General features: G+C 60.2%; 1 protein-coding gene across 1 annotated transcript in view; it reads right to left on the bottom strand.

Moving 5' to 3' along the window:
* Window positions 1–15,626, bottom strand: part of EP400 (E1A binding protein p400) — an 87,547-nt gene that overhangs the window by 12,619 nt on the left and 59,302 nt on the right. The window contains exons 37-48 of the mRNA XM_080821417.1: window positions 15,482–15,526; window positions 15,249–15,402; window positions 14,764–15,005; window positions 14,462–14,635; window positions 12,079–12,215; window positions 11,879–11,935; window positions 9,165–9,243; window positions 8,826–9,077; window positions 7,847–7,892; window positions 7,657–7,766; window positions 1,222–1,429; window positions 945–1,117 (exon numbers count right to left, since the gene is read on the bottom strand). Of these exons, the coding sequence (XP_080677543.1) occupies window positions 945–1,117; window positions 1,222–1,429; window positions 7,657–7,766; window positions 7,847–7,892; window positions 8,826–9,077; window positions 9,165–9,243; window positions 11,879–11,935; window positions 12,079–12,215; window positions 14,462–14,635; window positions 14,764–15,005; window positions 15,249–15,402; window positions 15,482–15,526 (1,677 nt within the window). The remainder of the gene's footprint in view (window positions 1–944; window positions 1,118–1,221; window positions 1,430–7,656; window positions 7,767–7,846; window positions 7,893–8,825; window positions 9,078–9,164; window positions 9,244–11,878; window positions 11,936–12,078; window positions 12,216–14,461; window positions 14,636–14,763; window positions 15,006–15,248; window positions 15,403–15,481; window positions 15,527–15,626) is intronic.

Genomic DNA, 15,626 nt, shown 5'->3' with positions numbered 1-15,626 from the left:
AGAATCCAGACGCAGGCCAAGCAGCAGGTAAGCAGGGCTCTGGCCGCCAAAGGAGGGAACGCGGGGGCACGGCCGGCCATCATGTCCTGGGGAGAGGCAGGAAGGGGAGAAGGCCAGGCCAGGGGGGCAGGCAGCAACTTTTTAACTTAGCGCTGTCCCCAGACTTCCACAGTGACAGGCACATTCTAGAACTGGCCTGTCCAGCAGGCTAGCCACAGCCATGCGCACCCGCTGCGCCCTTGAACGTGACTGATGTGACTGAGGTGCTGAACAGTTTACGTAGCTGCGTCTCCTCTCTCTGGCGTGAGTGCTGGGGCTGCAGCAGGGACCCCGCAGCTCGGGCTGGCGCGTGCTCCACGGCCCTCCAGCATGCCCACCTGTCTCCTCCGTAACCGAGAAGGGGCAGGTCCAAGGTCAGGTACTTACTGTGGCCGGCCCAGCAGCTAGCTGCAGTTCTAAAACACTGTCTTGTTTCTATTAATATGCTTCTCCACTCACTTTCCATGCCAAGCAAGAACACGTCTCCGTTTTGGCAGGAAGACAGTACTTCCTTTCAAACTGAACGCATTTACACACTCAGCTGCACAGAGGTGCACAGGGTGGCAAACCCAGTGCTCAGCACTGCAAAGGAACCATGCATGAGGAGACCAAGCACCGGGCACCTCGTCCTGGAGCCCGGAGCAGAGCTTCCCGCCAGCATCTTCTCTGGTCGGGCACGGACCCGAGCGGCTTTCTACTTCTCCAGAGCCCCCGACAGCAAGCAGGAAGACAGGGCTCCCAAGTGCTGTCAACAGGCTGGCCACGCAGCCACGGACGCGGCACCGTGCAGAAGCAGCAGCAGCACAAGCGCACTCCCGACAAGGACAGCAGCAGACCTGTGCTTCCAGCTAAGGGACACACAGGGCCCCCCACAGCAGGCGTGTGGTTTCCTAGGAGATACTCACCGGAGTCAACTTGCCGACAGCCTTGATCTGTGCTGGCGACGGGGCCTGGCCCTGGATCTGCGGGACCTGCACCTGAGAGGGCGGGGGCGGGGGCGGCTGCTGCTGCTGCTGCTGCCGGAGCAGCTGAAAGTGTGCGGGGGTGATGGCCTTCCCGGGCAGCTGCACCCCTGTGGCTGGGAGAGGGGATGCTGTCACGCTGCGCACACGCACTGCCCGCCCCTGCTCCCACGACAGAGGCACGCACGTGTGCTCACCAGGAAACCCCACCTGCCCTTACCTTGGGACACCTGAGTCACCAAAGACCGGGTCGGAGTCTGCACTGGGGTCAGGCTGGTAGTGACCACGGCTGAGGCTGTCACAGAGGTAACTGCTCGAACACCCTGGGTTGGTGCCAGAGACACAAGGTCGGACGTGGCCGTAGCCGGGGAGCCAACGGCACGAGGCTGGGTGTGGACCACCTGGGCGGGAGCAGAGCCTCCGGAGGTCTGCAAGAGGCAACGGGGGAGTCGTCAGGTAACTCCGCGCTACCCTTCAAGGCTTCCCTGTGCACCAGAGAAGACAAAAGGACATCCGTCTCTGAACCTGAGGAAAGGAAGCACATGCCAGAGCTCGGTGGTTTGGCGATCGGAACGCCGGAACGAATACGCTTCACCTGGGCCTTGAGTTTCAAAGTGGGCCAGTCACCACCGAAAAGAGCCGTTTCAGGTGGCAAGGCTCCCACTCCCGTTCTGAAACGCTACCCCGTCCCTCTATCCGCACTGGATAGATGGCCTGGTCCCCAGGGACACTGTGAGGTTCTGACGACCCTCCGGACGCCTGTGCTTGCTCCCCAACACACAGTGTACAGGCCCACTCTCCACCACCGCCCCCCTCCTGCCTGCGCAGCTCTCGTGGCGGCACAGAGCCACCTCGCTGCCCCCCACAGCCCACACGGACCCGCACGGCTACAGCTGCCCAGTCCTACCACCCACTGTGGACAGACCCCACCGGCTCCAGCTCTGAGACAGCCGGCACACGCGCCACCTGCCTCCGCCGGCCCCGCCGTGTGGGCGGCCGGGACATTCCTCCAGACTGCACGGTTCGCCCCCAGCCCTTCTGCACCGCCCCACTCCTCCCACGTCAGCGACTCCAGCGTCGGACGCAGCGCTTTCTGTTCAAGCCATCCGGCTCCGCGAGTCCTCAACTGCGTCTCCTGCCTTCGCTCACAGCATTTATTCTCACTTTCCCCTCCCAAAGTCTGGAAGTTACACTCTTTTTATGCTCTTGGTGACTCATCTAAAATTGTACTATGAGGGTCGCCTGGGGGGCTCAGTTGTTAAGCATCTGCCTTCAGCTCAGGTCATGACCCCACGGTCTGCTGATCAAGCCCCCCACCCCAGGCCCCGCTTGTGTTTGCTCTCCCTCTCTTAAATAAATAAGTAAATAAGTGAAATTCTAAAAAATTATACCCTGGGTACTTGCCAACATCTCATCGACAGTCTCACACTTTTCCTGAATGGGAGTCCAGAGCATCTCAGCATCTCGGCCCTTGGCTGGCTTACACGCCACTGACCCCACGCAGCACATCCCTGCTGTCAGCCCCGCAGGGGGTCACGGCTGCTGGGGGGTCAGTCTGCGCCTCAACTGTCTGCTGTCACCACCTCTGTGCTCACTTCTCAGACCTTCTGCCTCAAGTGTGTCCTTTAGTATGGACCACCTGCTGCTAGCCCGCCCACTGTCTGCTTACAAGTGTCACTGAACCCGTGTTCTTCAAGTTATTTCCAAAAGAGGCTGAGCAGGGTAGGCAGCGATTTGCTATTCTTGGAGCACAGATGTCACTCTGGAGGCTCCTGGCTTCACCACCGACGACGCCACCGTGCCCCTGGCTGAATCGAACTGCTCTGCGGTCGGCACCGTCCCAGACCGGGCTCCGAGGGGACGGCCACATACGTGGCTCAGTGTCACTACTCCGATCTGAAAAACTCCCATCTTCCAGCATCGCCCTTGCTTGCCCTCCTCCCCATCTTGAACTCTGGGTAACCGCACTCCCACCCTCCCGGTCGGCCTCCCATGACCTCACAGTGCGCTTGCACGCGGCCCTGCCATCATCCTGCACTGCATTTGGGAAAACACCTCCTGACTTCTCTTCCGGTTCCCTAAGTCTCTCCTCAGCAGTGTGTGTGAACAGCCCATCACCATGGACCTCTTCCAATTCTGATGACCACAGTCTTCATTTCCAGAAGTTCTCTACGGTTGCCCCTGAAGAGCGTAGGGGTTACGGGCACCAAAGCCCCCGCACAGTTGGAAATCCACGTACAAGTTTTTTGACCGAAGCCTCACTGCTAACAGCTGACTGCTGGCCGGAGGCCCTCCTGACAGCACAGCCGGTGAACACCTACTCTGTAGGTTACGTGCTTTGTACACTGCGTTCTTACGTTAAGTTCAGCTAGACAAAAAAAAAAAAAAAAAAAAAGATTAAGAAAACCGCAGGAGGGCACCTGGGTGTCTCAGGCATTAAGCATCTGCCTCCGGCTCAGATCATGATCTCAGGGTCCTGGGATCGAGTCCTGCATCAGGCTCCCTGCTCAGTGGGGAGCCTGCTTCTCTCTCTCCCTCTGCCCCTGCTTGTGTTCCCTCTCTTGCTGTGTCTCTCTCTCTGGCAAATAAATAAATACAATCTTAAGAAAAAAAAAAAAAAAAGAAACAAACAAAAATAAGGACAGCACCCGGCACTCAGAGGGGAGTGTAGCTCCTGGTCTTGGGGCCACGAGTTCGAGCCCCATGTTGGGCTCCACACTGGGTGGAGCCTTCTGAAAAATAAACAGAAACAGAAAGCACAGGAGCTTTATGATCCACACCCACGAACTGCGCTATCCCACGCGGGGGCGGCTGCCGGCCGTCTGTTTCCAGGGGCACCACTCTTCCGTCCTGCGTTGGGTTATCTTCCACCGTGCACCACTCACTACGCTGGCACGTCACTCGTGGAGGGTCTAAGGAGCCCAGGTCCAAGGCGAGCTCCCGCAGGGCATCTGCACCGGCTCCTGGCAACCCACCCGGGAACGCCACCCAACTGAGGCCACATCCGCTCGAGCTGCAAGCTGACAGGCCGAAGCATGGCTACAGATTTGCAGGCGGAGGGGGTCCCCGTCCGGCCCCTCCACTCAGCGACAGCATAGAGGGCAGGCGGGTTGTCCTTCTGCTTCAACCCTGCCCCAAGGGCTCAGCCACGGGGCTCCCGTTTGAGGGGTCAGCACCTCTGTCTCCTCCGGGGCGAGCAGGCGAGCCCGGGGCTCGTGCTGGAGCCTCCCGCCAGATCAGGTAAAATGTCCACGGCAGACCCTGCTTCAGGGCACTGTTTTTCTCTCTGGGTTTCTTCCCTGAGGTTTTGCTCTAATCATTACATATTCTTTGGTCAGCTCTCTTAAAACTTTACAAAAGTTTCAAAATTTTTTTATCCAATAATTTTTGTTTCACTGAGAGAACAGTGTGACTCACCTCCCCTTGTCATCAGAAACAGAAATCTGGGTCCCTGGACTTCCAAAACGGTTTCTACTCCCCTTTTCTGCTCAAATCTGCTCTGTTACACACAGCATCGCTCAGGCACTAGCAAGGGCTCAAAAGCCATACTCTTTGCTACCCAAACTCTGCGAGCAGCCAGCCTGGGGTCTCCCGGCGCCGAGCGCACACAGCCGCGCAGAGCCTCCTCGCGGGTACAGGAATCACGGCCACTCTGTCCATGCCTGTGCCCCCCTAGACAGACCTACTCGCTGTGCCTTGTACACTGCACACACCTTCCCAGCACCGAAGAGCTGTGGGGGGCGGGGGGTGACATCGTCCTGACTGTCGGAAGTCCAGGAAGCCCGCCCTGTCATCGGCACCTCTTTCCCAGTCCAGGTGCAGGACTGGAAAGCAGGCCGCCTGTCTGATAGTTACTCTTCCCACATCTCCAGCAAGAGTATCCTGTCTGTGAGAGTTCCTCAGAAAGCACAACACGGGTGAGTTACTTATCTGCCAAAATATCATACGGAGAAATCAGCCTTTTGCAAAACGAAGCGTCAAGTGCAATGATCTGGGCGTTGCACTCTCACAGGAGGAACGGTGTCGCTCAGAGAGAACGCTTGTGACATCACAGGCCCAACTTACGGCTCTTGGTATTTGTTAACACGGCCGAATCAAAAGTGACTTACTGCCAAGTATGAAGAAAAACAAATAATCCTAAATCACACAACCAGAAAACCTTTTCATATATGCTGTGCCACCTAGAGAACATGCAAGTTTTCAAAGCAGGATTTACTAAAGTACAATTTACATACAGTACAACCCCCCCACTTCAGATACATGGACCTACGAACGTTCCCGAACGCAGACCGCCAGGTAGACACCACAGTCCAGACACAGAACAGACTCCGTTTCCTGTCCCTGTCATCTTGCCTTCTCCCCAGTAAACGGAATCACGCAGCATGCGAGGCCTTCTAAAACTCTCACCACAGCAAACTGTGTTTAAGAGTCGCACACCCTGGGGCGCCTGGATGGCTCAGTGGGTGGGGCCTATGCCTTCGGCCCAGGTCATGATCTCAGGGTCATGGAATCGAGCCCCACATTGGGCTCTCTGCTCAGCGGGGAGCCTGCCCCCCCCTGCCCACCGCCTGCCTCTCTACTTGCTTGTGATCTTGTGCTCTCTCTGCCAAAGTAAATAAATAAATATCTTAAAAAAAAAAAAAAGGAGAGTTGCACACCCTGTTGTCCAGCGGGGCAGCTCAGTCCCATGTTGCTGGGCAGTCCTGGATGGTGCCCACATCCCCGCAGAAGGCCCGCAGCATTGTCTCCTTTCTCAGTAATTACAAATAAAGCCACCAGACACACTCATGTCCAGGTTTACCTGTGCACATCTATGATTTTACTTCCCTTGGGGAAAAACCCAGGCATGGAAGTGCTAAGTTGTCCAGTAAATGCACGTTTGTCAGAAGTGGCCAACTTCGCACGTGACTCTATGATTCCACGAGCCATCAGCAGCATGGGCTCCAGCCGGGCAGCCTCGTTGCGTCTGCCACGGCCAGGTTTCTGTTTCTAAAGCCGCTCCCAGAGACACGTGGTGGTATCTCACTGTGGTTTTTCTTTTTTTTTTTTTTTTAAGTGGGGGCAGGGGCAGGAGGAGAGAATCCTAAGCAGGCACCACGCCCAGCATGGAGCCCCTTTCCACGACCCTGAGATCACAACCTGAGCCAAAACCGAGAGTCGGATGCTCAAACGACTGAGCGTGGTGGTTTGCACAGGATTCCCCTGATGACTAATAATGCTGAACGCCTCTTCACATTTGGTTGCTACCCCTGGTGCTTCTTTGGTGAAACAGCTGCTCGAATCTTGTCCAGGTTTCACAGTGTTTTCTTATTACCGGAGAGTCCCCACTGACTCGGCAGACCGGGACATCATCACATGTATCCTACAAGTACTTTCCACGCTTTCCGTTTCTCCTATTTCTCGAACAGTAGATGTCACTGATTTTGATAAAGACCAACTTACTAATTTTTCTTTCATGATTCATGATCCCAAAAAATCTTTGCCTAAACCAAGGAAGCACAGATGTTCTGTGACTTTCGCCCAAGAGCCTTACAGTTCCGGGTCTCACACTTGGGTCAACGATGCACCCGGAGGAACTCTTCATACCTGGTGCGGTTACAGACCACGGCCCGAGCCTGCGTGCGGCTCCACGGTCCCTCCAGCACCACGTGGGAAGCCCACCTTTCTCCTCCCGGCGCTCCTCCGGCACTCTTACTGAGGATCCGCTAGCCGCAGACCCAGCCTTCCCTTCTGGACCCTGGACCCCGCTCCACGGAGCCGTGCCCATCCTTCTGCCAGCGCCACCCTGTCTCGATTACCACAGGAAGACCTTTGTAGAAAAGACAATTCTCTGAGCCCAACAGGGACAGGAGAGCGCTGCTCGTGCAGGGCACGCGCTGCCTTCCAATATGTAACTAAACTGGGAGAACACATGGGAACTTCACCTCAACCTCGGCTGTTTACTTTGTCATTTAGGGCAAACACCAAAGTCGCGGAGGCGGCTGGACACGCGGCGTGTCCTTCGGTGAGTGCAAGGTCCCCTCTGGTTCTGCGCTCAAAGGGTCTGACGGCTCTGCCCGGGCCTGGCGCCTCCCTGCCTCCCGCACACAGGTCTGCACGTGCTCTACCCGACACCCGTGAGCTCTGGCACCGCAAGCGACAGCACACCCACCCTTGTGAGACGCCATGCCAGCCCCTCACACGGTTCCCCCAAGAGCACCCATCCCCGCATCCCCATGTCCCCCACGAGCAATCTGTCCTGTGGCACAGGCAGACCCCACCAGCGCCGGCAGCGACACGCCCTCACACCCTGCCGTCCTCCTCCCGGAGTCACCGTCGGGAGCGCCCTCCGCACGCGCTCCGTCAGCAAGCACACCACGAGAGCCGTCTCCCGAACTCCCGAACGCTCACGTTATCTTGGGAAATTCAAGCTGTGTCAGGACTCTCGGCACTGCTGGGACATTTCTTTACAAAGCAAACAACTTTCTGGGCACTGGGCAGGCTCAGTCGGGAGAGCACATGACTCCTGGTCATGAGTCCAAGCCCCATGCTGGGTGTCAAGATTGCTTTAAAAAAATTAAAGACAAAACAAAAACCCAAAACCCAGACAAACAAGCCTCATGGGGTCCTAGGTCACAGGTGCTACGAAAAGTGCCCAGAAGCAGGGACAACTCACGGTCAAGGCTCCCGGCGCCACAGGTGAAGCGAGGCGCTTGTTAATGGACTGGAAGGTGGCGGCAGGGACCCCCGCGATGGTGTTCACGATGACGTTTCCGCTCACCGTGCCTGCAGGGAGAGACCTATGAGGCAGGAGCACTGTGAGGGGGAAGCACTGACTTTTGACGGGGGCATCTCGGGTTTCTTACCCGTTGGCATACTCGTCCCCGTGACGGACGTTTTCATGGCTCCCGCCTGCTGAACACAGAAAACCACTTGAATTGGAGCGCAGGCTCTCCCCCTCACGAGACCGCCAAACGTTTCCACTTCGTGAGAACCACATCCACACTCCCGCCTGGTGACGCAGCCACACGGGCCGACGCCCCGCTCCCTGCCCCCATGCCCTGCACGGGCTCTCCTGCACGCACCCCTACCACCTTGCTGCGGCCCTCTCTGCCCACCGACTTCTGTCACTCAGGCCGCAGCCCGGCAGAGGCCCTCCATGGCCACTTGCCACGGTGCCCTTGGGGCCACAGAAGCAGGGGCTGGGTGCGTGGCTTTCTGACCCCAGAGCTGGGCCAGAATGCCCCATGGCAAGCCCGCCAGGGCAGACAGAACCACAAATGAGGCCGGACCGTGCCCACGGCCGGCCGGCAGAGCAAGGCCGCAGGCTTCCCTACGCGGTCCCAGGCGTTCCCCCCACGTGGGACTCCAGCGTCCGTGATACACAGACACGGGCACACGCAGCAGATCGGGGCCCGCTGGCAGCAGCACAGGCCATGTGAGGTCACAAGTCAGTCTGCCTTTCTACACCTTCTCTGTGCATTCGTTTTACCCCTTTCTCTGAAGGGCAGCAAAGATTCACGTACTCGCGTGTGCAAGAGCACACGTGCGCCAGTTTTAGAAGCTCGCACGTGGCACGAGCAGTATTAGCCCTGCCAGGTGACGTCACAATGACACCTCCCAAACCCCACTGAACTCCAAACTTCCCGGGTGCCCCCACCTCCCCGGCCGGCCAGAGCCCGAAGCGGGCCGAGTGGGGGGGAGGGCGCCCCTTTGCATGATCCCTCCTGCCAGGAATGGTGGGGCCTGCTGCTGCCTCCGAGGGGAGCAAGTGCTAGCGTCTACACAGACCACCCCATTCTGCGTCCTCAGGGGCACCTCCAACAGGGAGCAGCGCCTTCTCACCAGCACGGCAGCGCTGCCCACGGTCGTGATCGCGGGGGGCACCTTTGGCGGGGGCTGCGCGGGCGGCGCCTGGGGCTGCGCCGGGGCCTGCTGCTGGACAGCCGGCGGGCCCGCGGGCTGCTGGCTGCCGGCTGCCTGGGGCTGGGGCAGAGGCGGGGGTGGCTGCTGCGGCGGCGGTGGCTGCGGCTGCGGCGGAGGCGGTGGGGGCTGCGCCACGGGCGGCTGCTGCGCCTTCTGCTGATCAGCCAGAGCCTACAGGAGCGGAGAGGAGAGGACCCGTGGGCAGGAGCCCAGCACGCCCACCAGCCCCGCCCCGCGCTGGCGGCCCGGCCCCCACACCTTCTTCTCTTTGGCAATTCGCTCTGCTCGGAGAGACGCAACCTGAATGGGAGGCAGCGGCTTGTCGTAGTTGATCCCGCTGAAAGACAGCAGCAGAGACAGAAAATAAGCGGCCACGCTCGGAGGGAGAGCAGCACTCCAGAAACCCAGAGCTCTCGCCACCCAAGCTGCCAGGTGCTAGGAAACACGTCCCATCAACCCCTCCGCAAAGAAGAAAACTGTCCGTGTCGTCCAAGACCCCGTCTCCCATTTCCATTCAACACAAAACCTTCCAGAAGGCAGGCCTTGGCCTGGTCCCCCACAACAACACACAGTACAGTGCCCAGGATACCAGGTGCCCTGAAAGGTGTGCGGGTGCACCTCACGGCAAACCGCCTGCCCCTCCCACCCAGCCCACCAAACTGACCACCGGCCCCAAGCTGGGCCTCCCTTCCCCAGTGGAGCATCAGTCCCTTCCAAGAAGCTGCCTGCAGCCCTGCGTCCCCAGGGCCCACCCTGGCCTGCAGATGCCCCAGGTCCATAAGACCGATGCCAGGGCCCAGGCTACCTCTCATGGTGCCAGGCTTCCCGGGCGCAGAGGCTGACCAGCAAAGCCCAGAGGAAGGGAGGGCCCCCTCACAGCCCAGTGCTCTCGTGGAACACAACCCTCTCACAGAACCCTTGCTCCCGGGGCCTCTCCCAACCCCATGAGCGACCCACCTCTGACTCCTCCCACCACAGACAGCCTGGCTGTGCTTAAAACCCTGCGCACATCCTCCCCATTTCCGGGCCTCCCCTGCCCTGCAGGGCCCGGGCCGCACCACACACGTCTGGTGCTGCTGCACATCCGCCTCCCACCGCCTGTCGCTCACGCCAGCTCGCTTGGTCACTTCTCACCCATTCTCTGACCTCAACCACACCCATCTGCCCAGATCCCCCCACCACACCCCACGCTCATATCGACAGCCCAGCCTTCCTCCACCAACACTCCCTCCATCACACCTGGCAAACAGATACCCGTGCCGGGCTCCCCTGGTCCATCGGTTCCAGGTGGGGCCAGGTGCCTCCACTGATGAGACAGAAAGCACCCCACGCACAGCAAGGCCCACCAGCTCGGCCACCCGGCATCACCGACTCCTCCTTGGTGCACAGCCTGGCCCCCGACCCCTCACGGACCCTTGCCCTTGGCTGCCACCTCCAGATCCCAGAGAACACCCGGAACACAGAAGGCTGAGCCCCCACCCAGCTAGAGGCCCGCATGCTTGGTTCTCCTCTCCTCTCACCCCTCCACCTTCTAGTCACATCCTCCGGCCCATGCGGGATCCATCCATCCATCCCTCTGATATGAGCCAAACACAGAAACAAGCTTGGGCCCCCAGGATGCCACAGGCCTGCGCTCACCTCTCAGCCTCCATCCACCTCACCCGAGCTGGGCTTCACACTGAGCCTGCTCCCACTGGTGCCCCCAGTCCACCTGCCTCCCTGCTTGCCTGCCCGGCCACCTCAGAGGTACAACCAGGGGCCCCCCGTGCTTGTCCTGTGGACCTGCTGGCCCCACACACTGCAAACCCACGAAGGCCAACCCAACACCCCCTCACGCTGGGGTGACCTCCAGCAGGAACATGCCCTTGTCTCGCCCCCAGGCGCCGCCCGCCCTTGGTTCTGGCAGGCTGCGCCATCCACCGGCAGGATGGGTCCTCGAGCTCTGTTAGATCACTCCGAGTTTGCAGCTCACACGTGTGGAAAGAAGAATGTGGCCTTTTGCTTGCCACTCAACTGCTGGGCCCAGCAGAGCGCAGGCACGCAGCCCGCCCCCAGATACTAGTTGTGCGAAACGATCCGGTAACGTCACTCACAAACCCACGCTAACGCCCGCTCTGTACTCCGGGATCCAGAACCTTATACCCACAGGCGTGGAGACACCAGGTGACTCAGGTAAAGAACGCGAAGATAAGTCGTGCTCCGAGCGAAAATAGAAGGCCAAGCTCTAACTGTCGACAGGGTGGGGAAGGTGACGTGTGAGGGGGTCCTGGGCCCGAGCGCCACATGTGTCCCGGAAGGCCGCCCCAGGCGTGAGCAGTAGGGCACGGCCGTGAGGCAGGCCTGCAGAACGGGACGGGCACAGGCCCTGGGCTGCCTCAGAGCTGCCAGGAAGGGCCGTCGGGGGTCTCAGCAAAGATGTGCACCGCTGGGGGCCCACACTGAGAGCACGTAAAGAGAAAGCAGGGCCTTCGGTGTCCGGCAGACCCTCCCTCGGGCAACCATGAAGGCTCGAACCAGACGTGCACCTGGGCCTCAGGTAGACATGAGGTTCCCACCACCTCAACGTAAAGCAAACAGCCAAAAGCACGGGGAATGGGCGGCAAACACCCGCACACCCTGCACTCAGCTCCCAAGGCAGCCCGCACACCCAGCGTCTCCCTGCCCATCCTGTTGTCGGTCCTCTTCTCGCTCACTCAGTTTTAAAGCAAGCACGCCCTCCCCTATGCTACCTATATTATCAAGGTAGAACCAATAACACACGCGCCAGATGAGAGGTGGGCACGGCCGAGAACGGAGAAAGCCTCTCCCATCTGTGTCCCCTGCAACTTGCAGGCAAGGACACACCCTCGTCACAGCAAGCACCATGGGGCACTCGCCAGCCCCCCACTGGCCCTCCCTGGACACAGAGATTGCACGATTCACTGACCACACTAAAATGAGATCATTTCCAATAGCGGAAAATACAGAAATACCTTTCTGCCAACACGGAGGCGTGCTTGGGGTTTTTCTGAAACGGATTCATGCCAAGCCTGCAGTACGGAAAAGGAGACAAGGGTTACCAAACAAGACAGAGTGCCCAAAATGGCAGTGTGGCTGGCACACTGCACAGGCCAGCATCCCAGCCGCGGCTCAACCCGGGGGGGGGGGGGCGGGAAGGGCGCGGGGAGCATACAGAGGCTTGATGGGGGGGCTTCTCTTGCCGGCCGTCATCTTCATCAGGTCGAAGTGGCTTGTGTACAGCTGCGTGTGCGTGGCATTCTCGTCCTGGGCGTACATTTGGCCTGTGCGCAGGGGCCGGTTGTTCTTACTCTGAGACGAAACCCACGGCAGCACGTCAGTCAGCCTAGTGGCTCATCCGGAGGCCTGACCTCAAACCTCCCAGACCGAACAGGGTTCCTTCTTCCCGATGCTCAACACCGCCGCCCACCGCCTGCGAACACTGTTCCCCTCCACACGTCACCTTGCACGAACCCGCAATCACCCAGCGCAGGACTCCCTGCCTTTGCAGGGAAACGTGACTGCTGGGCAAAGTGCCCAAGGTCACACGGCAACTGCGACAGAGCCAGCGCACCTCCGTCGGTGACAGACCCTGGGAAGCAAGCAGCAGCTGCCCAGGCACGGGCCTCCACCCACACGCGCAGGGAAGGGGAGAGGCGTGGGGAGTGTGGGAACGCTCTCGGGGGCTTCACGGTACTACCGGTGGATGGTCTGCCATTAAGCCAAGCACCTGCTCGTTTCCAAGACACCTCAGCGTCCCACACAACTTCAGAGCGACCCTCATGCCCGAAAGAACACTCCAGTCTCCTACACCGTGTGTGTAAAGCCAGAGTGCTTGTTGGCAACCAGGTCTCACAGCCGGGCCACAGGGCTCCCTGAGACACCCCCCCACCACGTCCCAGGCTCTCATTGCTCCATAACCAGGACTCAAACATGGCGTGACAGAGGGAAACCGCTACATGGTAAGAACTGCACACTGGAGGGCCACGCACACGCGCCTTCCCACGTCGTCTGTGCTACGCAAAAGCTTTATCTCAAGGAGAGCCGCATCAGACAAAACTCAGAAGGACAAGACGAGCACGGGAGGCTCCTGGACAGAGGCTGCATGCATGAGCACCCCCCGTCCCAGCAAAGTGAAGGAGGAAAGGCAGGGCAAGAGCAAAACCAGGCAAGTCATGGTGAGCCCAGGTCACACCCGGCAGGAGGGTGCTCCCGCCCGAGCCCACCCCACAGGCTGCCACCGGCGCGCAGCTGCGGACACCAACCTCCCGGCTGCTTCCGACCCCATCACCTGGCCTTCTGCACAGCTGCCGGCCCATTTACCCACACTGTCCCCTCGGAGCTAACAAATGCACTTCTGCCTTTGCTCTAGATTAGCTTCTCCCGTGACCTAGAACGGAAGACAGAGCTTCAACTTTACACATCTCCACGTTAACGTCACGGCTGTCGCTAGGAGGGTTTCCAACACAGAAGAGACCAAACGCGAGATTCCACGAAAACTCGCTGACGAAGGCGCCACAAATGGTATTGCGAGACATACTTGCTTTCTTGTTTTTAAGCGACAAGCAAATAAAGGCCTTAAGACAAAATGTTTCCAGGAACACGAAAACAGAGAGGACGGTTGAAGCCGTGATTTGCACACCACACCTGGGCCCTGCATGTTCGCCTCTGCCGCATCTACCCCGCGCCATCCGGTGGGCTCCACGGGACCCTGGTCAACGCCGGCAGCCCGCCAGGTGAGCAGCGAGAAGGGGGAACGGTGCAGCAGATGGACGAACAGAAAGAGACCCTCTCGGCCCAAGAGCAACAAGAGGCACTCAGGGGAACCACACCGCAGACACGCCTGTCCGAGGGGCTGGCTCTCGGGGGTCAGGCTGCCGCCACCACGGGAAAGACACCGAACACCCGGCCTCCGTGCACTCAGCCGGTGCGCACACGCACTGTCAGCTGGGACCAGGGTCCAGAGCTAGTCCCACCACCGTGGCAGCCGACACGGCCGGTGGGAACCCGGAGCAACCGCACGGGAGGCACCGACAGACTTCTCACCAAATAAGCCAACAGAACCAAAGTCCCCTTCATTCACCCGATGCCTTTTCAAAAAATAAAAAGAAGGGGCGCCTGGGTGGCTCAGTGGGTTAAGCCTCTGCCTTCAGCTCGGGTCATGATCTCAGGGTTCTGGGATCAAGCCCCGCGTCGGGGTTCCTGCTCTGTGGGAAGCCTGCTTCTCCCCATCCCATTCCCCCTGCTTACGTTCCCCTTCTCACTATATCTCTCTCTGTCAAAAAAATAGAATCTTTAAAAAAGTTTAAAACAGAAGAAGAAAGAAATGAAGGCAGGAGCAAGCTCTCAGTGGCACAGGAGCCTCCAGACGGCATCTGGAATTTTCCAGGCACGTCGGGCAAGCTCTCAGGCCCGGGGCCAAGTCCTGCACTGCCTGCAGCCGGGACAGCTGTGCGCAGCACACGCCAGGCGCGGCACAGGCCTCCTGCCTCACTGGCCTCCCCCGAGCCCGGGGGCTGGAGTTCCGCGGTCGCCGAGTGGAAGGGGTCCGCCCTCACCTTGCCCTCCTCCCTGGGAATGAGCACGTTCTCGTAGCGGCTCCGGCACTGCTTGGAAGAGCGGTAGATGCGGCTACAGGAGTTGACGACGTCGCTGACGAGGTCCCAGTTGGGCGTGTGGGCCGGGGACACGATGGTCAGGTTCAGGGGCAGCTCCAGCAGCTGCTTCACGGCCTGCGGGACCAGGTTTCAGGCGGCACCCGTCAGCGAGCCGCATCCGCGGGTGCACACGCTTGTCCCAGGGCTATGACCCTGGGACGCGGACAGGAGGGGACAGGACGCGGCCCGTGGGCCACGCTCACCTGCAGCAGCGCCCAGTCTTCACTGATGAGCCACTCGGGGTTGTCTGGGCCCGACTCGGCCGTTGGTTTCGCGAAAGTCGGCAGCGGCTTGGCAAACTGTGTCTGCTGCTTCAACAGGATGTTCTTCTTCTGCTCCTTCCCCTCCCGGCGCATTTTCAACATGCCGGGCGTGGCGCGGTCGAACAGCGAGCGAGGGGGGACGACCGGCTCCCCGTGGCGCTGCTTCTTCTTCCTGCCTGCGACTGGACAGAGAGTCCTTCTCAGCGCGGCCGCGGGCGAGCGGACTCTGCCTTCGCGGGCGAGCCGACGGGGACGACAAGCACAACGGAGGAGGCCCGGCGCGAAGGCGTCTCAGGGCAGACAACCCGACTCTCCTGCCCTGACGCCGCGCAGGCGGCAGGCGCGCAGCTTCCCCCACCCCCCCACCCCCCCACCCCCCCCACACACCCCCCACCCCCCCCGCCGGCCCGGCCGCGCGTGCGCACCTGAGGGGTCCGTGCGGTGCCGCCGGCGCTCCTTCCTCACGTACACGGGAGGCAGCTTGGACTCTGGGATGGGCGTGGTTTCGTACGTGAGACACAGGACCGGGTCCACGTAGATGTCGTTGTCATCCTGGGGCGGCGTGGGCGGCGTCCAGAGCTGCACGGAGAAGGGCGCGCCGTGAGCGGGGCACCCCGGGGCCGGCGGCCACCCCGGCACTCAGGGAGACCGTACTCACCGGCATGACCTCCACCTGCCCGTCGGCACCTTCGCACACGTACTCCTACGGGGGAGGGCAGCGCGTCAGAGCGACACAACGTCAGATGCGCGCTGCGAGCCACCGGCTCTCTACCTTCATGCCCAGCAGGTCTCCAAGTACCTGC

This window comes from Martes martes (genome assembly GCF_963455335.1).
Source record: "Martes martes genome assembly, chromosome: 13".
Classification (NCBI taxonomy): domain Eukaryota; kingdom Metazoa; phylum Chordata; class Mammalia; order Carnivora; family Mustelidae; genus Martes; species Martes martes.
This window is presented reverse-complemented; position numbering and strand designations above follow the sequence as displayed.